The following is a 25,174-nucleotide window of genomic DNA, read 5'->3' on the forward strand; positions in this document are numbered from 1 at the left end:
AGTTCTTCTGTATTGATGAAACTTGTCTTTTCTCTCTTTGCATGTGTGGCCTAGTGTGTGTGTGTGTGTGTGTGTGTGTGTGTGTGTGTGTGTGTTTTCATTGTTGCACCATATCATATATCAACAGCAGATTGTTAGTTTGTTGAGCATATTTTATTTTCAATGCACAGTACATACACTTGAGTGAAACCTGCACATAATTAGTGCATGGAATTGATTTCAGTGTTTTTTCCAATTTAACAACCCTGCTTTGTAACAGGATTTTTGCTGAAACGTTGTAGTCTCCAAGTCAAAATGATGTAATTCAAGTCATTTTCTCAGGGTCCCTTCCATGTGATGTGCTTCCAGTCTAGTAAATGGACTTTTATGTAAAAATCCATGATGTTCCCCTTTTAACAGATTCTTCAGTTCAGCATAGTCATAGTAGGCATTTCCATTTGAAATAATGATGAAGACCTAAAGCCATCAGGTGTCTGTATAAAAGTGCTCCATTTTTGTGTGAGGCATAACCATAAGCAGATACATAATATGTCAAAAAAAAAGTCATTAAAGGGAATAACATTGTGCAGTCCTGTCTTCTTCAGAAAGAGAGCAATATCACTTTTCTTACCACTTCAGAACTGCGGGATCGTACTACAGATACAGGATTGTCACAGAGCCACTATGATCTTAACTTATTGTACTTTTTTTCACTGGAGGAGTTTGATCAATGATGGATTTTTGAGGCCTTCCCAAAATATACATCTGAGCGTTAAACGATATGATAACAATATATAGCTTCAGTTTTGTTTTTAAAGAATTGTCACCAGGATATGTACTGTTCAGGACATTTTACAGTTAAATAAAGTTGTCAGTTTTCTCTGGTGGACAAACCAGTCATCTTTGTATTTTCAGCCAAGATATAGTGTTAGTGAACAGTATATCTTGGCTGAAAATACATAGTGCGCTGAAAAATTAGTGGGACTATGAGCATTTGTAATTTGATGAATTAGGAATTAAAGAAACTAGAACAACATTCATACTAGCTGTGCATGAACAAAATGAGTCAAACCTCCATTGTACCTTCTTGCTGAAGACACCTCTTTAAGTCTTGGCACCCCAGTGAACTGTGGGTTATAAAGGGTAATGGGTCGTGGCCAGATGAACACCGTTCCTTGACGGAGCAGCAGCTTTAACCCTGCCCATACTAACAGGATTTGGGGTGGTTAGTGAGAATGGAATTAGCTAATCAAGGAGAACATGTCATCCCAAAGCCTCATCCAATAACCGTCTTATGTCTGCTAAATGGGATCCAATTGAAGGGTAGCCCAATTTGTCCGAGTCAGTTTAGGACAACGAGTGAGATCACAGAATTCAAAGAATCTGTTTCAAAGTATTTAATCTGGTAACCCAAACAGTGAAGCTATATTGGGAGTTGATATGTTTGGAGCCAGCCAACTGATTTTAGAAGTAGGAAAGTCAAACGGTAAAAATGGTAAAACCAAAAGAACAAAACTCTGTTTGATCTTTAAGAAACTAAAGGTAAGGCCCAAATGTTGTTTATGCCTTACAACATTAATTGCAACTTTCTGCATTTTATCCATGTGAAACAGGGACAAGTGTACATTGTTTAAAGAAAATATCCCCGAGGCACAATAAAGACTATCTATTGATGCTGCCTTTAGGTTGATTTATTCTGAAATGAATTATGAAGGTGGTGAACTGCTGGGTGATTTAAGTCCAATATGTATTTTATTAACCCTTCTTTTATTCTTACAAAGCAAAGGGAACGTGAGGGTATTTCACTGATTTAGGGCTTCTCCTTTATAATAAGGTTTTGTGCATTGAGTGTCACTTGAGATTTATTGTCCTACACTTTTGCAAACAAAACATCATCTGTGTCCCAGTTCAATACTACATATGAGTTTTAAGCAGGTTTTGAGTTTTGTGTTCACACTGAAAAGGTTACAGGTAAGTATACTCCAAAATGTATACTATTACAAAAAAAGCTTTATTTTTTAAAATGTTTTTCATCGACACTGTTAGTTCTCATAAAGCAATGCACAAAGGAAATGGAGGAGATGCTCACTGATGCAAACAATATGAATAGATGGCAACTCCAAAATGACTTTGGAAACAAAAAAAGCAGTGGCATTTTAAGGTTGTAGTCTGAATTATGCCATCAGTTCATTATTGCAGAATTTCCTGTATAAAGAAAAACATGATGATTTTTTTGTATACAAAAAACAATGGAAATAGACACAGCAATAGTCTTAAGACTATGAGAAACTATTCATTTTATTGAACTTGAATGCTTCTAAATTACAGTAAACATACAGTACACATAATAATAGTAATATAGTAATAACTAAAACACTTAAAATAATTGTTTTTTTTAGGTCTCTTGTATGTTTTTCTAATTTTGATTCTGTGATTTAAAAACTTTCATTGGCTCAATTTTGAATGTCAGTTAATACCATTAATTATCACTTTAGGATGAATGAAGTTGAATAGTTATTTGTTAACTTTACAACAGATGTTAGGAAGTTGCCTTGCAAAAGGATAGACATGTCAACATTCAACACAGCATACTTCTAATAAAACCATAATATGAAAAATAACATGTGAATTATTAATTAATTATTAAAATGCACAGAGTCACGTGTATACAAAAGATAAGCTTAAGGTGCAAAGCATGCAGAGGTCAAATAATTAAAAAAATATTAAAATATCATAGATAATTACAAATGAATACCATAAACTAAAAACCAAAATTAACCTTTAAGAGACTGTAGCAAATGAAGTTTGGGATTGGTTACAAACAGTGTTTAGATACATAGGCAGAGCATTGTTATATGGGGGTTCTGTTATTGTTGTTAATTTATTTATTCATGATTTGTATGGTGTTTATATTTCCTGTTGTCAAGCTGTCTTTCTCTAAACTGAATTATAAAGGTTTAGGGGGTTGATGGGATTAGGTTAAGCCATTAGGAGTAGTTAATGGTCTTTCCTGGTGTTGGTAAGTAACACTGACTAATTGTCAAGGGGCAGCAGACAGCTGACATTAGCTCACAGTAACAGGTGGTCCCCGCAGAGCTGAAGTCAGTGCTCAGGGTCTGCAGCGGGACAACAAACAGGATTCCTTCTCCTGTTATTGTCGCTGGTATTTCAATAAATAGGAGAGGACATATTTGAAGTCTTTATCTTCTGACTTTGTTTGCTGATAAACCAGCTGGATGTTATTCCCCAGATAATAACCCTCATACACCAGGAAGTTGAGATTTTTCACCACACAGGTAAGAAACATATTTAGAATATACACGTTAGATTTTGCATCCTTAAATTGTGGAATGGGGGCTAAACTAAACAGGTCAAATGTGTTGCTTAAAATTAAATCTGCAGATTAATTTGTACCTTTCTTCAGATGCTTAGAAGGTTGTAAGGTCTTTGTATCCTCAAGGAGCGCTTTAAACAATACATTAAAATTGTCTCTCATGCAAGAAGGAAATTTGATTGATCTCTTTTCCTCTGACATTATGTTTAATCTGCAACAATTTATTGATTCATGACTATTTACACTGGTGTTAAAACGGCAATACAATTATTTTCATTATTAATTATCTACCAAATTATCAAATCATTTGCTCGAGAATGTCTTTACAGAGCCTGAGGTGAAGGTTTTTTTATGTCTTGTTTTGTCAAACCAACAGTGTAAAACCCCCCAAATTTAGTTTCAGTCATATCAAAGTAACAATAATGATAATAATAATAGTAATTTAACTTATGATAACTGAGAACTATTATAACTATTATAACAAAAAAGGCATTTATATATATATATATATTGGGGTTTTTTTCTCAGGAAGTTCTAAAGTATTACGATTAAATTGATGTATGACGGAGCACGTTTAGTCCTGGAGGCGAGTACTCTCGTCTATGATGCCTCATTCACTCTGTTTGCGCTCCTAACAAGCAGCTCCTTTATGAGATTAAGAGATTTCTGTGGCACGCTGACATGGACGAAATTTAGAGAACATAGGGTATTTAACCTCCAGCTAATCTTGTCTTTATGAGAAAGGAGGGATCAGGCTACTGGATTCCTGAGGCCTATGGAGGTTTAAGGGGCACTGGCGCAAACAGGAGGAGTAACTCACAAACAGGAAATAGATCTACACCATATTATTGGAAGTATTGCCATCCTCAGTCAAACATTCAGTTAGAGCGATACACAACACAGTACATTAATTTTGTAGCCTCTTCCCTCTCCAGTTTACACTACTGCATATCACAGTGCTGACTAACAGCATTACTAACCATGTGTCCTTGGAAGGGATGGATCCTAAATTAATTAAATGGATTGGCACACTGGGTTGCTCAATTGGATTACTGTCTGTAATGCAATCTAACAAGATACTGTCATTTGCATGTGATTTGCAAAGTAAATTGCCTTAAAAGACTATGTTTTACAATTTGTATTGTGAAAAAAATGTAAACTATTCAACACTGATACATGCCATTTATGTCTTGAGGTGATTTTTAGCTGCTCTGTTAACAAGAAAAGGCCCAGAGCCGCACATGACATTAGACCGGTGTGAACAGTGGGGGTCATCCCTATGTTCCCTTGGTCCTATGTTCACCGGACCCATATGCCTATGCCTCTGCTGATTCACCTCAGCATTTTGTTAGGGTTAGGGGTTATTGTTAGGGTCAAGGTTAGGGGGTAGTGTTAGGGTCTGCATAGGCCTATTTGCTGTGGAATTCAGCACTGATTGTGGAATAAAATACCAGACCAGGGAACATAGGACCCTTTCTGAAAAGTGGGGAACATCGGACTCCCTGGTCACATACAAAGTGGGGAACATAGATCCCAGGGAACATAGGTACACTCCCGACCAGTGGGCCTTTAACCAGCCTCATTTATACCAGGAGCAAACCCACTGATTCAAGTTCCTCAACAACAAAACACATTCCACAGTCTGGTACAATTAACTATAGTGTTTTATATTAAAAGGTTTATCACATGTCTCCTTTAAAAATTGAATGTTAGCCCCAAAAGGAGGGGGAGACATGATGCTCAGGCAAGGCCACTATATAGGGTGAAAGGGGCTATTTGTGTCAAAAAACTGGTACTGCTTCTCTGAGTCATAACTCAAATCTGAACACATAAAACACACTTTTTATATTCAGTTAGACTTAAAATAGATGTCCATAAATCGCCTTACAAATCGTAGGGTTAAAAAAGGGTTAAAAAAAAAGAAGCTCCTTACAACTCCAGAACTTGCCTGATAATCTACGTGTTTTTGTCCTTTTTTTTCTCTTCAGGATCAAAGTAACTCAGTGACAGGAGTTGCTAATAGCTAATTTGGCGAACTTTTAATGCCGCCAATTCACCAGAATGTAAACAAGTACAGACCTTTTCAAAGATGTAAACATAAACATTCTAAATGTGCCCTAGTTTATTTCCTGTTGCAGTGAATGTGAATGACATCGAACAGGTAGGAAGTTAACAAGGGCTGTTGCCTAGCAATGGAATTCCACTGAAAAAGTCGAATTCCATTGCTAGGCAACATCCTTGGTCCTTGGTAACGTCCTGTCAGTTGATGTCATTCACATTCACTGCAACAGGAATTAAACGAGGACCATTTTGGAATTTTCTATGTTTACATCTTTGAAAAGGTCTGTAGGCTAAGAAAGCAGGGGTCAAGTTGTAGCCCACAGCTAACTTCCTGACTCCATGGCAATATGTATACTTCCTGTTGACAAGGATACAGTAGGTCCTGGATCTTTGAAAACACCTGCTCTAGGCTAGACCATCCTGTCTGCTCAGAACTTAAAGATAACTTTTCTTGTATCTCAGGAAGTTCGTATCATCTGTGCACAACTTCATCTTCACATGCATCAGCACACTGAGCAGCATGCCTTCACACCCATCCTGCACCAATCCTCGACCATCCTACCCACTCCAATGGGAACTCAGGGCACTAACGTAAGAAAATGTGTCACCACACTGCATTGTTTACATTTACTTAGTAGGGATTGTATTCCATCTTTACAAATTTCCATACGAAGACACTGCTGACTTTAATTAAATTTTTGGGGGGGGCATTTTTACCTCATTGCCACTCAGCCACCAAGAATAATTTCAAGTTACCTTTCACCTCTTGATACAGTTCAACACGCACCTTCTAGGAGCAGCATCAAGGCCCTCTTTTGCTCCTGTCACTGCCTTTAAGACAGCAACACAGAATCCCTTCAGTTCAACAGTGAGTTCAACGTGCATTCATTCAAACTGACATGTCAGTGCAGCTTAAAGTCAAACTACTGTCTTATACTTGTCCTTTTTTTCAGAAACGAGGGAGATGGGGCGCACTACACATCTTCATTGCGTGGAAGATTTATTATTGTGTAATATTATTGTTTATGTATTAGTTCATGTGAAAACTTCATTTTCACATGAACTAATACATTCCGAGTATTTAGCTTTTTTAAAATGTTGACGTTTTTTGAATTGGAAATTAATAAAAGCTAAACTTGATTAGTTAATTGTATCTGTTATCTAAACAAGAAGCCAGAGTGTGTAGAAATATATTTAAATTATTGTTTTATTGTATTTTTCATCTTCTTTATTATTTGTGCCTTTTTTATTTTTTAACAATTTGTCTTATTAATAACTACAACAGGTTTAAACATGTCTATATAAGGTCTTTCAGTTGACAGACAACATTTGTAAAGTTAATTTAAGGAGCTAAACATAAAGTCAAAATATTATTATTATTTCACATTTTTGGACTTCATAAGTCAAAAACCCTGGTATCGTTTAGTTAATACATATTTGCATCGTGAAATGTATACTTTTGTATCTGATTCCCAAACTAATTGTGTGCTTTACAAACTTTATTTAACAGAAAATGCAGCAAAACCATAACAGTCTGCATCGAGAACTGACACCTGATTATCTTGCCACCAGTGGACCTGAAATAATACGACACAAGGAGTCAGAGCATCCCTCTTGCATACGCCCAAGTATCAGTGAGTTGCCAGCAATGTAAGAAAAACATTTAGCAACAGTATACTTCATATTATTAAATCTGATCTGCTTCTCATGTTTTAGACTCTCCATGTGGACACTCACACTCTGCGTATGGATACACTGGTGGCAGGAGTGAAACTGAAAAAACAGCAGAACATTTGAGCCACCTCAACACAAGTTCTGACCTTCACACATCTTTATCTGCGCTTTGCCATGGCCATACGAACAAGAGGGAGACACTGGAAAAGCCCCCAAACCTGCACAGGAAGGAGAAACTTGATGAAACGGAGAAGAACAGTGGCCAACAAGTTAAAACGACAAATGATTTACCTCTTACAGACATATCTTGGGGTAGAACTGCAATTCCTGAACTTGATGGCAGACACGGCCGCTCACTTGACAGAAAAAGGCAGCTTGAGTGTGACAGCTCCGTTAAAGTGAAGAGGGTAAGGCAGGGAATTGTAGACCACTTTGAATCCTCTGAGACTTTGCACATCGATCTTCCTCCATTAAGTACAACTCACACACATCCATCTTCACGCAACATGTTAGTGCAACATCTAAACATACCTGATGTGTCTGTCGTGTATCCTTACAGCAGTAGATGTAATGTTACCAGAACTCCCGGGGCACTCATCTCCTACCCAGGAACTGATATGCATCCCTACCAAAATGCTTCATGGGAGCCAACGTGGGACGTTCACAAGAGAATGGATCTCCACTCAAGACAAAATGTCCTAAAAGACTATTCTTTGAATGCCTGCAAAGCAATCAGGATACCTTTTGTAGCCCAGAGGCAAACAGAAGTGTTTCGTGGTTTTCTTTCACCGCCTCTTTGTTTCCCTCTTGCTTTGAAGCAACAGGAGACAGTTTTCCTCAGAGGAAGGGAGTTTCTACACGAGAACTTTCGTCATCACCATCCTGGCTATATGGCAACATACCTGGGGCCCTGAGTCTCCAGCGTCTGTCTGACAGTAAAGGAGAGCAGCTATTCCCATGACAACAGTTGCTCATTTACATCCTGTCTGTTAAAGTTCACAGGTCTTTCTGGTCTACGCATGAATTAAATGGAGCTCCACACTGTCTGAGGCTTTTGATTCATTTCACATACCAAAGATACTCTTCGCACTAAAACAGCTGAAATTAGGAAATACAGATTCATAATAAAAGCATGGTGGACTTGAAATTTGACATTGGTTTCTTAGATGGATTTTTGAGAACTGTATTTACAGTGTATTTGCTGCTGTTAAATAATAATTAAATATATATATAATAATGATAATATACAATAATAATATCCTCATTCATTTAAAATATATATATATATATATATATATATATATATATTCAGATGCATGTGCTTGCTCATTTATTTAATCGATCAGGTGATATCAATGCTCATTTTTGGAGGAAGAAAAAGTAAAAAAAAAAAAATCTGCAAATCCACAACCTTTAATTGAATGCAGCTGGTCTATCACGGGATGACTGCTACCTTATAGGGTTAAAAGTTTAAAGCCAAGCGAGTGTCTCTGTGAGCCTGTGCGTTCAGCTAAATGCAACCATGTTCACAATGGCAATGCTTATATGTTGATGTTAACAGGTATAATGTTTACCATGATCACAATCTTAGTTTAGAAAGTAAGCCTGCTAACGTTTGCTTATTAGCACTAAACACAAAGTACAGCAAAGGGCTGAAGGGAGTGTCATTAGTTTTGCAGATATTTGGTTATATACCAAAGTATTGGACGAATGAAATTGTTGACCTGATGATGGCTCTGGAAGAAAAATCAGGACATCTCATCTGGAGCAAAGTGGTGAATCAACAGACCAATTGAAATTGCTATCCCTACAGCAAGTAAGAAAATAGAATAAAAACATGAAACGATACATTTTCTATCAAAAATGTATTTACAATTTGTAACAACAGAATTTAACGACATTCCATGGCAATGATAAAAAAAATGTCCTCCTCGGATAACATAATGTAAATATCAGACAATGGAATGTGTCTCCATGTGAATGTGTACATGAATCTCATTCATGTAAACTTTGTCAGAAATATAAACTTTATTTACAGACTATCTCACAAAAGGGAGACATCACAAGGGAATAAGGGATTAGAATAATAAGAGCTGCTGTAAGAGCATTTGGTCTCCAAAACCTGTGCAAAGATAACCATCTCAATATAATTCCACCACAAAAACAATAGAGACTATTTGAAAGCTTTGGCTATAAAAAAACAGTTCATTGGCAGCTCCACAATAGAATATACTACAAGAGCCAAACCAATTTCATTGCATAACAGCAACCAGAGCGTCCATGATGGAAGCATGGGGGCAGGAATCACACCACGTCCATGCCAAGGCCCCTTGCGACCTCCGTCAGAGCCTGGACTGCCCCAGATGTCCCACTGCCATCACAGTCCTCATGAGAAAGTCCTCCAGGCTCTGTCTCAATGTGAGGGATGGTGTTCATGACGCAATAGACAGGAGAGTCACTGCCTCTGGGGCTGGGCTGAGATGAAATGTCCACACCTCCAGAGAGCTCGGAGGAGTACGAGGAGGAGGAGCTGGAGGAGGGAGAGGAGGATCCTGCAGGAGAGCTCCGGCCGCTCTCTGGTGTGGCCGCGGCCCTCTTGTTCCGGCTGCTGGTTCTCTGACTTTTCCGAAGGCTCTGAGGCTTTTTGCCCATGTTCTTCATGATCTCCTTCGTCACTTCCACAGTCTCAAAGCGCACCATGTTTACTTTAAGGAAGCCATCTACATCCTTTCTATATCTGTGAAGAAAGCACACGGAAAAACCATGTATAAAATATTTATTATTTCAGTCTTAACTTATAATTACTTGAATTATATTTGACACACCCGCGAGATAAGAAGTAGAGTAGCTCTAAGAAATGGTTGTTTCAGGGGAAAATGTCTGTTGTGACCTACCTAAAGCGGGAATGTCCAGAAGGCCACTTCAGCTCATGCTTCTTGCGAAGATGAAGTGTGAGAGTGTAACACCAGGAAAAGACCTTATCACAGATATGGCATTTATATTTGGACATCCCCCCGACCTGTTGGTGATAAATATTATCTAATGATGTGAACAGCAGAGCATTATAACTGCAACAGAATGACAGCAGGTTGTAATGATGATCTCACGAACCTCATGCACTCGCTTGAAGTGGTGGCTCATAGTTTGGAATGTGTGACAGGAATAATCACAACCCTCCACTGTACAGTGATACACAGCGCCCTCATTGTGAACCTCTGTGTGCTTTTGTAGATCGCGCTGGTTCTTAAATCTGTAAAAAAAAAAAAGGAGAATATGATTTTGATATGACAACATGATTTCATGATGCTTAGTCCAATACAGAAACAGATGAAAAACTGATTCAAGTTTACTTTTAATACAACTTTACGCAAAGATTACATTCTGATTATGCTTACTAACAATTCGTATTTTTTTAACATATCAGGAAAAGCCATGGGTTTTCTGCAAATCTGATTAGTTAAAAATATACCCTTAAATCCACAGGACAATAACTACGAAATATGGAATTAATCAGTTGCTAAAATGTTTTTCCGTTCTTTGGTTTTCCAATGAAAGTGTTACAATAAGGAGCCCCCTTTATAAAGGCCATATTTTGGCAGTTTTATGGTAAAAATCCTGTTTGTTTTCTATATGGAACAGGTATTTTGACTGTAAATGTAAATAAAAAGGATCCAAAGAGCAGAAAACATTCTGGGACAAATCGTCGTCGACAGCCCATTGTTGTCTTGATTCATTTGGTCTATAAAATGTTAGAAAATGATGTTGATCAGTGTTTCCCAAAGCGTCCTTCCCAAAATGTCCTCAAATGTATTTTGTCCACGACACAAAAACATTCAGTTTACTGTCATAAAAGAGTAAAGAAAGCTGGAGTTTAAGAAGATGGACTCTACTACTTTTTGTTTCTTAAGATATGACTCAAACCAATTCATCGCTTATCAAAATAGTTAGCAATTAATTTAAAAAGTTGACTCTTTTCTATATACAGTGTATATACAATATTTATACAGTATATCTATAAAGATTACTTATTTACAATTAATAGGCAATGAATGACAACCTTGATGATACAGAAGTTTAAAGATGAATGTTTTGATGAATGACGGTTGTGCACACAATGTTGTGATCTGGACTTCTAATCAGCTGTTTTGTAGGTCTACCTCTTGTCACAGAAGTCACAGGGGAAGGGCCGCTCGTCACAGTGGCGGAACCTGATGTGGATCTTCAGGGCTGCCAAAGTAGTGCAGGTCATGTCACAGAAGGGACACTTCACCTGATTCACTGGGAGCAGAGGAAAGGGTAACAATTGAAGCTACCTAGCAGAATTTCAGGAGCAGGACCACAACTACACCACTTCACTGCCTGCGTTTCTCATAAATACTCACCTAAACCACTCATACTGTTCTGCTCTTGTATTCTGCACCATTCACTCCCACCCTTTTATACTCTTCCTCTCCTCTATATAGGGTCCTTAGGCGCTAATTCCCAATTGAAGACTCCTCACAACGCATCCAGCAAAGCAGATTAGCCACAAGTTGTTTCTACCTCACACATCACTTATGTTTTCTCTTATAAAATGTTAAACGCATCTTTTTGATGGTGTGTTCCTTGCTAGTGAATTAAATATATTACATGCCAAATTGCTAATGGACAACTGGACAATTTAGGCCTTTTTAACTGCAGATTACATTCAATGTATTTCTTTTCAATGGTTACATGCAATTTTGTCGAATCAATCCGTTTGATTCATTTTGCATTTGCATTTTAAGACCTGGCAACTGACAATTTAAAGAATCTGAAATGGATCAACTTTTAAAAAACTTTAGCTCAAATCGATCTGACCGACGCATTCCTGAAAATGTAAAGGATGTCACAAAAATTAAGATTAGACTTGTAAAAAAAAAAATTACCATGTTGACGGACATGATCCCTCAGAAGCCTCTCGCTGGAAAAAGCTTTGCCACAATGTTCACATACCAGCGACTCTGCCCAAATGAGGTAGGTACAGACGTTAGCATTTAAGCAATACATTTAGCACATTAGCATCCTAAAAGAGAAAGTGTCCTTCTCACCTACTGGCTCGGCCTGTCTGTGTAGGTGGTCGAACAACTTTGTGTTGCTGGAGAACATGCTGCCACATGTAGGACAGGCTACAAGTCTCTCCTGAGTGTGGCTCCGCATGTGTTCTCTCAAACGGTATTTGATTTTGAAGAAAGCATCGCAGCCTTTAATAAAAACATGAAGTACAGATGAGGTTAAACATAAAGTTAGACACACCATGGAAATCTCTTTTACCTCTTACTCACTTGTACCTGTCCAGTGGCAGAAGAGAGCCAGCTGATGTTGTGGGAGAGACTGTTGCTCAGCACTTTCAACGTGATTGTCCACATGTCGGTAAAACCACTCAGGATTGTTAAATGTACTCTATATAAAGACAAAAATATATATAATAATGGTGCTATCAATCATTTGAAGACCAATGAATAATTCAAAAATACCTACATCACAGTGCTCCCACTGGCAAACGTATCCATCTGATCCTTCAGGAACCAGATTGTTGCTGTGCAAGCCTTGGTTGCAGCTGGGCAGATCCGGACGGGACTTGAGCAGCTGTGACCCAACAAACTTGAGCTTGCCGTGGTAGTTGTGGAAGTAAGCATGGACCTCCAGCTCCGCAGGACTACCCATGGATAAAAATTCACATCCATTCCAGAGACATGCATACTCCTCTAAACCAAGAGAGGGAAGGAGTATTTATTGCAATGAAGAGGACAGTTATCACAGGTTGTACAGGGATTATATTGGGTTTGACAGAGTAGAACTGGGCAATAAACTGAGCATTTACAGACACAAACCTTTAACCAATAAATGCTAATGCTAATCCGATGTTCAATAAATTCCTTTAGACTAGCTCTTACCTAGTTCTTTAATGCATCTAAGGTCCTACGACATCTAACCCTGAGAAACAATGAATCACTGTCCATCAGTGTGTACTCATGTCCTTTGTGTGTCTTTATTCATAACAGAGAAAACTGAGTCAGCAATGCTCCTGTCTACATCCAACAGAGAAATTCACTCAAACGAAAGTGCTGGGGGCCGGGGCGCAACCGTGAAAGAGCTGATTGAGAAGAAAAAAGTTGTGTAGGCAGAAAATAGTCATTGCTTCAAGAGGAAACACAAGGAATTAGTTTGATCCTGAGTGTCATGCAATATGACATGTGCATGGCCAAGAAAAATACAGAATGTTTCAGATGCAATTTGGCACAAGAGCTTGTTAATGCCACTATAGAAGTTAAAATGAGATAATGGAAGCTACATGTGTGTTATTCAAATTGAATTATTAGATAAGACATGAAAGACTCTACTTTTTACTTTGACTTATGTCATCACTGGCAGTTCTCTGTTTATTGGTTAATAGTACTAAGAATTATTAAGAGGTAACTGCAAGCTGTAACAGATACAATTCCTACCAAGGTACATGTGACAATGTTGAGGACAGGGAAAACATTCTGATAGTGACAATCATATCTATACTTGACTATGGAAATATCCTTTATACCCATTTGCTCATTCCACTTTAACACAGATTGATCCAGTTTACAACTGAGCCCTGCTTTTCTTTACAGGGGAACATTGTACTCATCACTGGACCAACCAGATGAGAACTACACACTATAATTTTAAATGTCTCTTACTAAAGGTGCCTCTGTGTGTCACATCTTTTCTCAAATGTAAAACAACATATCACATATGAGATCCCAGGAGTGACTAAATATATACTACCATAGGTAAATACTGGACTTTTAGAGATGTCTAAGATGGTTTCTGATACTGCAGTGTCTCTCAATCTCAATGAGTTGCCCTAACAACATGAAGGTTAGAGTGACTGAACTGACAGGTCACATCTTCCAGTCCAACAGGTGTCCTCACTCACCCAGCTCCTCTAGGGCATCGTTGTCTCCCAGGTAGTCATTTAAGTGCTGTGACATGTGATCACTCAGCTCCTCCATGGTGCGACCCTTGAAGTCGCATGAAGCCCACTCACAAACCACCTCAAAATTGTCTAGTCTCTTGGTTGTCATCATTGTGGGGATCACTGTGTGCTCAAATGCTGCTGCTGCTGCTGCACACAGGTCCTGACCACCTAAACCGAAAAACAGACAGCGACAGAGATTCAAACACACAGAATAAAAATACACTGCCAGGCGATTTCACCAGTCTTCATAATGCTAATAGGCTGTTAACAGATGTTTTATCCGACGTTAGCTCAAGTTGGCGGACACGTTATCTGACTGAATCATTTCGTAAAGGTTACCTACAGACATGTGCAACCGTTTTTATCTGGAACTAGTTAGCGAAACCAGTAACTAGTTAACTGCCTATTATTTCTAGCTTTATGTGTTGCTTTCATATAACTAAGGAGTTAGTATTCTGGCTAACAGTCGAGCTAAGGCTGAACCTACAGGTTTGCTAAACCGCTAACGCTTATCATACTGTTTGACATCTTAATGTAGGATTTGTAAACACACACTAATGTTCTAACAGCTGTGATACACGAAGTTGTGTAAATGCTTCTTACGAGTATAAAATGTGACTTGCTGCAGCAGCTCTGTTGGTGATCTGAGCTTCTTCCCTCCTCTTTGTTTATTTCCGGTCAACGCCACAATAAACGGAAGTTCTTCTTCTTCGTCAGGCAATTTTTTTCATCCACGAAATAGACTACTGAAATCATCCCCCAATTTTATTTTATCTTAAATAAATTTAAAATATACGTAATGTCTTTAAAATGAGTTGATGGGAAAAAAAGCACAAAAATTGTAACATATTCTAAAACACTTCCCCACTGTTTCAACTAACTGAAATTAAACTGTATTTCACCTTACAGTGGAGATCAAAATTAGAGAATGACTAATAAATACTTGATTTATTCTGAAATATTGTTATTTTTACCGTCCATAATTTGATAGAGTATCCGCTGTGGCTATACCACTGCTGTCCTAGCATGTTTTTTAAATAAACAAGGCACTTCAACAAAAACTTTTATTTTGTGGGGGGGAAAAAACAGTGAGCAAAATTAGAGAACACTTTCAGATACCTCCCAGTTATTGGTGTTAATCTGGCAGATGGTGACATTTTACTTAATTGTTGTTACTTTGCAAGCAGGTTGTCCAGATGAAGGCTAAAGGGATGACCCTCTCAGCCATTGCAAGATAGGTTGGGCGTTCCAAGACGGTGATTTCAAGAATATTGAAACTTTACAAGAACACAGATTTAAGTCCCTCAGAAAGGCTGGTCCACGTGAAACAAGTGCACGAGAGGACAGGATTATACAAAGACTCTCAATGGGGAATCGGTTCAACGCTACAGCTGGAGTTGCTCTCCAGTTCAGTGGTGAACAGTGAAAGGATCTGTCTCTGCACACAGTGTCTCGTCATTTAAGACCTTTTGGACTGAAAGCCCACTCTGCAGTGACCAAACCTCTCAGCGCAGTCACTGTTTTTTTTTCACGTAGGCCCAATCCTGATTTAGCAAGCTTGACCATGGTTTCGTTGCACTCTCACATGGCATGTTGTATTAAAATGCTTCTTTGCATTGGCAAGTATTCTAATGTTATAAGTATTCTGTCCATGATATCAACAGAAATTGGAGCCAATCAGAAAAGGGAGGGAATTACATAGGCCTGTCCAATCCCTCCAGGTGGAAACCTTTGAATACCTCAAAAACTGGATGTCAAGGAGAAGCAAATCTGAGCTACTTTGCTTGGCCTACAGCCACCTTCCTTTGTATCCTGCTTCACATGATGCTTTGAGACTGTGCAACAGATCTTATCCACTAGAGGTCATAATTTGCTGACTATGAGCACCACACTGTGCCTTGTCGTGCCTGTACTAAAAATACACTATTCTTATGAGGGTGCATGTCTCCTAATGTGAAGTCGATACATGTCAAATGAAGTCACACACATAGTTCACACAATGCAATGTACACTGTCTGATATAAACAATGCAGGTGATCCAACTAGTCCTTTATGTGGTCGTGCACATTTCATCCACACTTGTGTGTCAACAGAATGGTTCGGTGCAGACTCATAAACTGGAACCTCCTTTCTGTGACCTCCCCTACACTGCTGTTAATTGACTCAACATTTAGTCTACATATATTTTATGGCTAGGGCATTTTTTGTAGCCTTTTTGTCACTGTTACTGCTTCAACATGACAAAAATAGACATCCATAAATTGTAAAGTATATTTAATATTCAATGAAAAGTGCATGAATTCTCAACTCTACCCTTTCAACACAAGATTATAAGGTATGTAGGTGAAACTGTAACCAGCCAGACAAGTATTTCATAGAAGGGACAAAGCTGAGGCAGCTCCAGTGCCATTTCTGATCTGTTATTCAATATTTCATGCTGCTCTGCAAACATAAGAGCCCATAACAACTGAATTATTCATGCAGTTTTATGTCAGGATGACTGATTCACAGGAAAATGACCACCAGCATCCAAAAGCTAGCAAGTGGATGAAATTAAAAAAATATTGGTATATTTTGTATTAGGACTTTGACTCTTTTGTTATAAAACAAGTCCAATTTTAGAATCCCAGAATTGTAAACTAAGAGAACAATGCACCAATAACATCCCATCACAGGGGCTTTCAATGGCTCTAAATGTTGGCTGGCTGCTCGGCAAAACATGCATTCTCTTAAAAGAAGATGCACAGGGCTCTTACTTTGGCCTCTAGGATGTGGGAATAGAATCCAGGCCTAGAAAAAGGGTTTCTTTTGCCTGTTCTTTTACTGCTAGGTTTGTTTAATATGCACCATTGCCTGTAATCCTACTGTGCTATTCATTTAACGCCTTGCTATTTTCCCAATAATTTATAAAAATATATGAAATATGGTTTGATGAGTCATAATATTCCACATTCAAATGATTCTGCATCAAATGCAAATATATACAATTTAGTTATTCATTTAAAAAATGTATATATTCTTATTTAACATTTCTGCAACTCAAAGCAATATTTGGCGAGATTATGGGTGTGAAGGTTGAATATTGTTATTAAATTTACAAAATACATTAAAGAAACACTAATGCCTAACACAAAGGGTACAATAAGCAGTGGTGGAAAGAGTACACAGAGCTTTTTCTTAGGTAAAAGTAGTAATACCACACTGTAGAAATACTCTGTTACGAATAAAGGTCCTGCATTCAAAATGTTACTTAAGTAGAAGTACAAAAGTGTTAGCATCAAAATGTACTTAAAGTACAAAAAGTAAAAGTACTCATTATGCAGAATGATCCATTTCAGAATGTTATAAGATTGTAATTATTGATAGAATGTAAATATCACTTTAATGTTGCAGCTGGTGATGATGAGGCTCATTTTATTTACTTTATATAAAGTATATGCAGCTTAATCTACAATATGTCATTTTATTTGCTGATAATATTTTGCATCAATAGTCAGAATCTGTAAAGTAACTGAAGTTACCAAATAAATGTAGTTGAGTAAAAAGTACATCATTGCCTCTGAAATGTAGTGGAATAGAAGTATAAAGTAGATTCAAATGGAAATACTCACGTAAGGTACAAGTACCTCAATATTTTACTTAAGTACAGTACTTGAGTTAATGTACTTATGTACTTTCCACCACTGACAATAAGTCACAACATAGGATTCTGCATCATCATTTTAATCAGTTCATTCAGAGCAAGCTGAGAGTACAAGCACAATATCACAACATGTCTGCAGCAGTATGACGATGTCAAATCATTTCACTCTGGTCTGACACCACACGCAGTCCAAACCAGACAGCATATACGATGAGAGATATAGCACCAGGGTGTCGGGAGTGCATAGCAGCATGTCTAGTGGTTGGTCAGACTTGATGCTATTAGGCAGCAGGCTGTAGAGGTCATACACAAAAAACTCTCACACTCACTCACACACACAGAAGCTAAAACTGGAAGCAGACTTGTGGCGGGTAGTGCTCGACTAAGCCCTCACACACTGCAGCCAAGCTGGCCGCGAAGGATTTTTAGAAAAAAAACCCACCTCATATCATGCTCACAATGAACAGATGTGATTTGCAAATTTTCAGACAGCAGCATTTTTAAGAGCTGAACTTCAAGTCCTGGCCTTATTCCTTGTCCTTGAACACCTGGATAGATCAGCCCATTCAGAGTGACATTTATTGACTAAATACAATAGCTTCTCCTTTTCCAGGTCGATATGCATATTTCTTTTTTTTTTTTCTTATTTAGCACAATTACAGCGTCACAGCTCAGAGGAGAGGATGGAGTACAATATCACAAAATACTGAGTCATAAAAACTGCAGAATTCCCATTAAATTGAAGGAGTTGATCTCTATTTAGATTGCAAGAACTATGTTTGTGGGTGAAACCATATTGCTGGTGTGTTTAGTTGATAGCTTTAACAGCCACTAGACTAGGATTTTATTTCAGTGTATGTTTTTTCGATGTGACCAGAATCTATTACTACACATGCATTATATTTGAAAAGGTCTTGCCCTATATATTGATCATTAATGGCTCAATTTACAAGCTAAAATGTGACTGTGACATATTAGTCTTCTAGAATGTTGCTACTCAACCAAAAACAGGATCCTGCATGCAAGCTGGAGCAATTATATTACAGTTCATTTGGTTTCTTAGCAACCAAACTGATAAAACCAGATATCATCCAGAACAATGAAATGAAAACCAGGACCATACAGCGGAGGCACTGTAACTAGGAAACGCAACTGTAAAACTCGATTTTGCACTTTAACAAAACCTTGTATGTGATACAGTCTCAGAGAAAAAGCATCCCCTTGACATTTTCTACAATCATTTTAATATTGATCTCAATTGTCATCCATTCAGACAAAGGTAAAAATGCCCTTTCATACACATACTTCATGTGTACTGATGGCTCCTTTCATAGAACTGATATAAATAATGTGCAAATGATGTGCTCAATAATATAAAGCGGTTCTGTGCACCAAAATACAAGGTATCACATACTTTCACACATTTATACACGCACGCACGCACGCACACACACACTCACTCACACACACACATTTTACTGTGAAATTATTTGCATTATTCTAAAAGCTCAACATCAGTGCCCATTCAAAGGTGACCAATATATGACAGGACAGCAAAAACAACAGGTAAGGAAATAAACCAAACGTAAGAAATTTGCCTAATTCATCAAGTAGCCTTTGTTCGAGCACATAAAAGTGTAGATATTAACTACTTTTAGTGCTTTGCTTCTGCCAGTCTATTGCTGATCTCTTTGCTCTTCTTTGTGACAACTCCATCTGGTTTGGGTTCTTGGGCTCCCAAAGACGGCTTCTTCTTAGCTGCCTGGGAACTGGCAATCTGCTTCTCTTTTGATTTTTTCACCATCTTCCCTGTTGTTGTTGTTGGTGTCTTTTTTGGTTTGGTGCGAGACCCTGGTTTATCCACCTGAAAGAGAAAAGTGAGAGGTGAAAATGCTGAGATAAAGGAAAGAAATAATCTATTAAACTTAAACGGATGTTAAAGCAATCGTTTGCCATTTTGGGAAATGCACTTTGCTCTCTTGCCCAGAGTTAGTCAAGAAGATCTTTACTATTCTCATGTCTGTCCATTAAGTATGAAGCTACTTGCAGCAGGCAGTAGCAAAAAAAGTAAAAAGGCCCACTCCCCAAAATGTCAAACTATTCCTTTAAATGATTACTTAAACTATGGTGACTGTAGATCATGTCTCATAGACTCAAAGTCCTGTTTTAGCATGCGATACATACCTTTTTGTATCCTTTTAATTGAAATAATAAAAGGTAAATGACACCATATGGTATAGGTGATATTTGCATTACGTGGTTAGTGCAATGAAGATAAAAGGAAAAAGAGCACAAAAGGTGTATTTGTGTCTTTCCTTTTCTAGAACAGTGCTTCGTGCAGTTTTCTATTAAAACATTTAAAAAAACCATAACATACAAAGTTAATGGTTTATATTAGTATATGATGTTAGTCTTGCACCTCAAAGGAATAAATATTTTGGTAACATTCAACTATTAATACAAAACCTAGATGCTTAGAAGCTGACGTGTGACTGGAGGTTCGCTGGTTCATATTCCGATACCAACTAATAAAAATTAAGCAAGACACTTAGAATCTCTCTGCTCTTATGGACTTGCCACAACAATAAAATACTCATGGATACGCTCCCAGATGTTCAGTTGGTATAAATGAATTGGTGTACAGCAAACATGCTCCATTTTTGCTCAAGAAATAAATCTTAGAAATGTATATATTATAAGAGATGACAAATGTTTTTACAAGGCTGTTTCTTACAGTAAAAATAAACGGCTCTATTTTTGTGAATAAAAGGGTTGTGTTGCAGTTTTTTTGTTTGTTTTTGCCACAGACACGTTAGTCAAGGTGTAATAGATAAACATTAGGTGGTAGGGGATTGTGTCGTTTATGGTCAAAGAAACCTTAAAAGCAGTGTACTCGGCACCCGGGTGTTTTTCATGATACACTCCAGATTCAAATTTACTAATTACAGTACACATTCTTGATGCTCTGGCCCTTGAAGAATAAAGCTAGATCGTCAAGGCTGCATCATACTGAGCTATTACGCAAATCAGACAACAAAAGCCAAAAGGATAACATCATCTGCAAACACGTGTTACCAATGCTTGTATACTACTTGCCAATGCCAGTGGCACACACCCTGCTGTGCCTCTCTTCCCACCTGGTATGCAATAAAATTGATGGAGAGCCAATTGTGTGTAGACATGTGAAAAGTGATAAACAAAATACCATTTTTCACCATCTGTTGTCACCAAAATAGAGCCATAAACAGTGCAGATCTGTTTAAATGTGTACTAATCAAACGTGTGTCTTGTTGGTGACCACAAGTGCAATAAATCCTTCTCTTTTGTTTTGATTCTTATCTGCTGCTTGGAAATGTCATTGCTTCAAGCTTATATCAAGCTTCTTTGTTTCGTCCATTTATCAATGACTCCACCCTCTTGCATAAACCTGCAGAATTTGCATGGTCAGTTTTTGAAACTACTACGCTGTATAAAAGGTGGTGGGCAGTGCAGGCTGAGAGGTGGGCAAACAGTGAAGATGTGGTTGATTCTTTTTGCAGGGTTGCATCTGGTAGCTTGGTGATAAATGTGACTGTGGCTCGTACTGGCCAAGGAGCATAGTGAGTGTGTGTGTGTGTGTGTGTGTGTGTGTGTGTGTGTGTGTAGTATGCATGTCTGCGTCTGATCACTTTGAGGTCAGCCTCCATCATGCCTTCTAGAAGAAACAGAGAACACACCTGACTACAGCAGGTTTAGAACAACGCTGCTCTCAATCTCTGAGACGTCCTATGAGAATGAGAGAGGGAGTGGCCATATGAACACACTACTATAGACACTATAACATGCACGCAGACACCAATCTATGTTAAGAAAGTTTTGAAATAAAGGCCTACTTTCATATAAGATGATGTCACTTGCCACTATAATCCAAAAATGGGATATTGATGTTAATGTCAAACCAATGCAATACATATTTTCTGTTTTGGTATGTTATTGTTTGTTTCGTTAAAATGTAAACAGACTTGGTATTTAAACATTCCACTGGCTGATATGCATGACGAAAGATTATAACAATGACAGGTGATTATTTTTTAATTGAAAATGTCTCAAAGTTGAGATATGAAACTGTTTTGTTGGTGTTTTAACTGGCCTAAGAACCAATCACCTGCCATCAGGCCACAATGTGACTTGGATGGTGTGTAAAATAAAATAACATTACAGCAGCGCTTCCAGGGAGTAAGATCTCAAGTTTAAAATGAAGTAAAACTGAAAAAACGGTGCGTTAATCACACATCTTAACCTGGGGTACAGCCGGGCTAATAGAGTTTCAGACAGGACTATGATTCAATGTACGTGAAGGAAACTCTAGTAATAGTAAATGGTGGTACCAGTATTTCACAGACCTAAACTAACATCAGTGGATCTGTATGTGGGAATGCTCTCACCTTGGCAGATTCCTTGCCCGGCTCACTGTACAGGCTGCGTATCCTCCTGCGGTCCATCAGCTTGTTGTCAGTGGGGTGAGCCTTCACCTGCTCCCCCTTGTATGTGGCACTGTAGCTGGTTTCCAGACTGGTCTCCTCCACTGGTGGTTTATACTGAGAAGGAGCTTTAATGGCCTTCACTGGTTTCACATCCTTATATGCCTTAAACTCAGTCCTGAGAAGAATGGAGAAAAAGCAAACCTTGGTTTTTATGGCTGCAATTTACGATTATTTGACATTTTTTTCCGAATGAAACGAATATCATTGGGCTTTGGTTGTGATTTTCTTGACTAGAGACAAAAAAAGAAAAGCATCAAACTCTCATATTGGGGAAGCTGGAACCAGATAGACTTGAGGATTAATAGATTATCAAAGTAGTTGCCAAATGACCGATCAAGTAATCGTTTTGCTCTAAAAGGTTTTGTGGACCTTGAATTGAACCCAGCACGGTTTCCAGGCTGGTAGCAACTTTGTCCCAATTGACTGGTCATGCCAACTTAATAGCAAGTGATTTAGTAACATAACACACTGTCATGCAGCAAATGGCTGCATGTCAGAGTCGAACCTGCTGCCCATTAAATTGTCTTGAGAGACTTTGATGAAAAATCCAATGCTCCACTTCAGGAAATTAGCTGATTTGTAAAATCCCCAACTGCTGTATATATTTAGAAATTATGTTTTTGCTATATACTGAAACCATTATAAATACACATCTGTTTTAACTGGTATTGCAGTGTGTGTGTGTCCCTTATTATTTTCAGAAGCTAGTTCATTTCTAGTGAATAAAAGCATTTCATTGACCATTTCAGGAAAGCCTGTTTTAACCAACACATAAGGATATCTTGTTTGAACGTGATTTTTACGTTGTTTCTGATGCTTCTTTGCTTATTCTTGTTGTACATGTGCTGGTCTTCTGTGTAACTGGCAATTATTAATCTAGCATTGATTATTATTTGACTACATTTGATTATGTAGTTTGTTATATTTTACTGCTCACAAAGTACATTATAACTGCGCTTTAATAAGTGGCACATTAAGTGTATTTGTTTATGTGAGTTCATTTGAAACAAGTGCAAATAATAAATAAATTGTATTCATAAAATTGAAGGCACTGGTATGACAAATTTTAACTTTTAGTAAAAGTATTTCAGTGGGTGCAGACTGAAGGCAGCACGCCAACTTTCATGCATGATGTATCTCTAAATTAAATTCAGAGGCAGCCTGCAAATAAACCATGTTAAGACGCATGATTACATTCAGACCCTTTTACTGGCGGTTCTCATTCATGGGCTACTGCATTGATTTGGTAGTAAGCCTACTCTGAGGGAGGATAAAGCAGGAGCAAATCAATAATGCAGCCTTTATCTGTGGCAATATCAGTTTGCTTCAGAAATCACTGGAGATTCTAACAAGAGACCATATAATACCAAATATCCGTCTAAGTGTTTCATCACTGGACGGAGCAGTGTGGTACACAGGGCAGTGGCTGTCTGTTAATTGGTTGAAATGCTTTCAGAAATGTCGTGTAACAGGGGATACTTATGCAGCACTGTTGGTGGCCTAAGAAATGTAATACCTCAGCTGTCTAAAAGCACAGTAAAGCAAAAGAAGACTGGACTTTTATTTCCTAGAATAAACTGAGAATAAAACGATGTCACCCCACTTACATGATCTCGACTGGCTCTCTCGCAGACTTACCTGTAGCTGCTAGAAGTCGACATAACCTGCTTGATCTGTCTGTTGAGAGCGTCTGCAGCTGCTCTGCCTTTCCTCTGCTCGGCGCTCTCATCCGCGTGCATCTGCGCCTCCGTCTTCTCGCACGTTTGTCTCTCTGCTGACTTTTCCCTCTTCATAATTCTTTTGGCCGGCTCCTTTGATTCTTTCTCCTGTGTTTTCTCCTCGATCTCGCTCTTCTCCACGCCGCTCTCGGCCTCGGTGGCCGCATGTTCCTGCTTACCGCTCCCTGCGCTCCGCTCTGGCCCGACGGAGGTGGAGGTGGGGCTATGTTTGGGGATCCAGGGGTGGTCGTGCTTCTTCGGTATAGGCCAGGGCTTGTAATCCTTCTGATACTGAGTTTCGTTGTTGAACGGGGCCGCGGAGCGCTGGTACTCGTTTCTGGGTTTGCAGCTGGGCTCGGGGCGCACTCTCCACGCCTTGAAGTCTTGGCGCATGACGGACGCGGCAGAGCCATCTTTGCCCGCTGCGGCACCCGTCGCGGGCGGTGCCTTCCCAGCCTCCTGCTCGCCGGGATGGGGCTGGGTTTCTATGGCAATGGCTCCGGCCCTCTTCTGTCTCGGCTGTGGGTGATGGGGAATATGCTGCACGTCGGCCACATCCGAGTATTTGGTGAAAACCAAAGGCACCGCGATGTCCCCTTTGTCCAGCTCGGTCCAAAAGCGGTTGATGCAGCAAGCACGCGTGATACACGGCCACGCCATGGTGATAAATACGGAGGAAAGAAGATGCGCAGAAAACACTGTTTTAAGGATAAATAAACGTCCTACTCACGATGCGAAGACTTACAAGTGCTCTCTCCCTCACCCTGTGATTTCTCCGTTTCTGTCCAGTCAGGGTTATTCCTCTTTTAAGCTTAATGTAATTCTGATCTTACCAATATTTGCCTGAGCCCAAGGAAAGCCGAGCCCCCACGCCTCCCTCTCTCTCCTCCTGCTGGTTATTTGTTCTTGCTGAAGTTTAAATGGACTTTGGGGTTTGCTGTGCAGTGCACATCGCTGTCTGGTTGCGCATCAAAAGCGACCCCACCCACATTTGTGTGTGTGATGCTTCGAGATGCCCGGGGGTCTGAGTTTGCACGGTGAACTATCACCTGAGCTCGTCACAGTCTGGGCCAGCAGAGAGGGAGGAGACACGGTTAACCCCTGGGCTGCCATATCACAAAAAAACTCCAACTTCAAACTAGAGAGTAACAGCAGCCGGTTGTTCCGTGAGGAGGAAATGGAGGATAATGTTGCTCAAAATCGGGGGAAAAGAAATACAGCTGTACATGTTCACACGTCAAATATTTACATTTATTAAAAGTGAGGCCA

The 25,174-nt window shown here is 38.9% G+C and overlaps 2 protein-coding genes across 3 annotated transcripts; both read right to left on the reverse strand.

The window, feature by feature from the left end:
* Positions 1 to 8,971: 8,971 nt before the first annotated feature.
* LOC310946997 (histone H4 transcription factor) lies at positions 8,972 to 14,685 on the reverse strand. 2 transcript variants are annotated; one of them, XM_083913612.1, is made up of 10 exons: positions 14,625 to 14,685; positions 13,980 to 14,189; positions 12,548 to 12,774; positions 12,358 to 12,469; positions 12,118 to 12,270; positions 11,956 to 12,030; positions 11,206 to 11,326; positions 10,160 to 10,298; positions 9,943 to 10,067; positions 8,972 to 9,785 (listed from the first exon to the last, which is right to left on the reverse strand). In XM_083913612.1, the coding sequence occupies exons 2-10, from the start codon at positions 14,128 to 14,130 to the stop codon at positions 9,353 to 9,355; spliced, it is 1,536 nt and encodes a 511-aa protein (XP_083769738.1). In that variant the 5' UTR covers positions 14,131 to 14,189; positions 14,625 to 14,685; the 3' UTR covers positions 8,972 to 9,352. The 2 variants fall into 2 exon arrangements, with proteins under 2 accessions (XP_083769738.1, XP_083769737.1); XM_083913611.1 differs by having other exon boundaries at positions 12,352 to 12,469.
* Positions 14,686 to 19,318: 4,633 nt separating this feature from the next.
* map6b (microtubule-associated protein 6b) lies at positions 19,319 to 24,676 on the reverse strand (the record flags this gene model as incomplete). Its single annotated transcript, XM_083913521.1, has 3 exons — positions 23,826 to 24,676; positions 22,089 to 22,302; positions 19,319 to 19,528 (listed from the first exon to the last, which is right to left on the reverse strand). Exons 1-3 carry the CDS (start codon positions 24,563 to 24,565, stop codon positions 19,319 to 19,321), a joined length of 1,164 nt encoding a protein of 387 aa, XP_083769647.1. The 5' UTR covers positions 24,566 to 24,676.
* Between the last annotated feature and the right edge of the window lie 498 nt (positions 24,677 to 25,174).

This window comes from Echiichthys vipera (genome assembly GCF_963691815.1).
Source record: "Echiichthys vipera genome assembly, chromosome: 5".
Classification (NCBI taxonomy): domain Eukaryota; kingdom Metazoa; phylum Chordata; class Actinopteri; order Perciformes; family Trachinidae; genus Echiichthys; species Echiichthys vipera.

What these genes read in the sequence shown, in the direction of transcription:
- LOC310946997 (XM_083913611.1), bottom strand. Translation starts at nt 14,130, where the DNA reads ATGATGACAACCAAGAGACTAGACAATTTTGAGGTGGTTTGTGAGTGG. An exon ending in CGATGCCCTAGAGGAGCTGG is followed by an intron (nt 12,775 to 13,979) that starts GTGAGTGAGGAC and finishes CTCTTGGTTTAG; the next exon opens with AGGAGTATGCATGTCTCTGG. An exon ending in GCCAGTGGGAGCACTGTGAT is followed by an intron (nt 12,470 to 12,547) that starts GTAGGTATTTTT and finishes GTCTTTATATAG; the next exon opens with AGTACATTTAACAATCCTGA.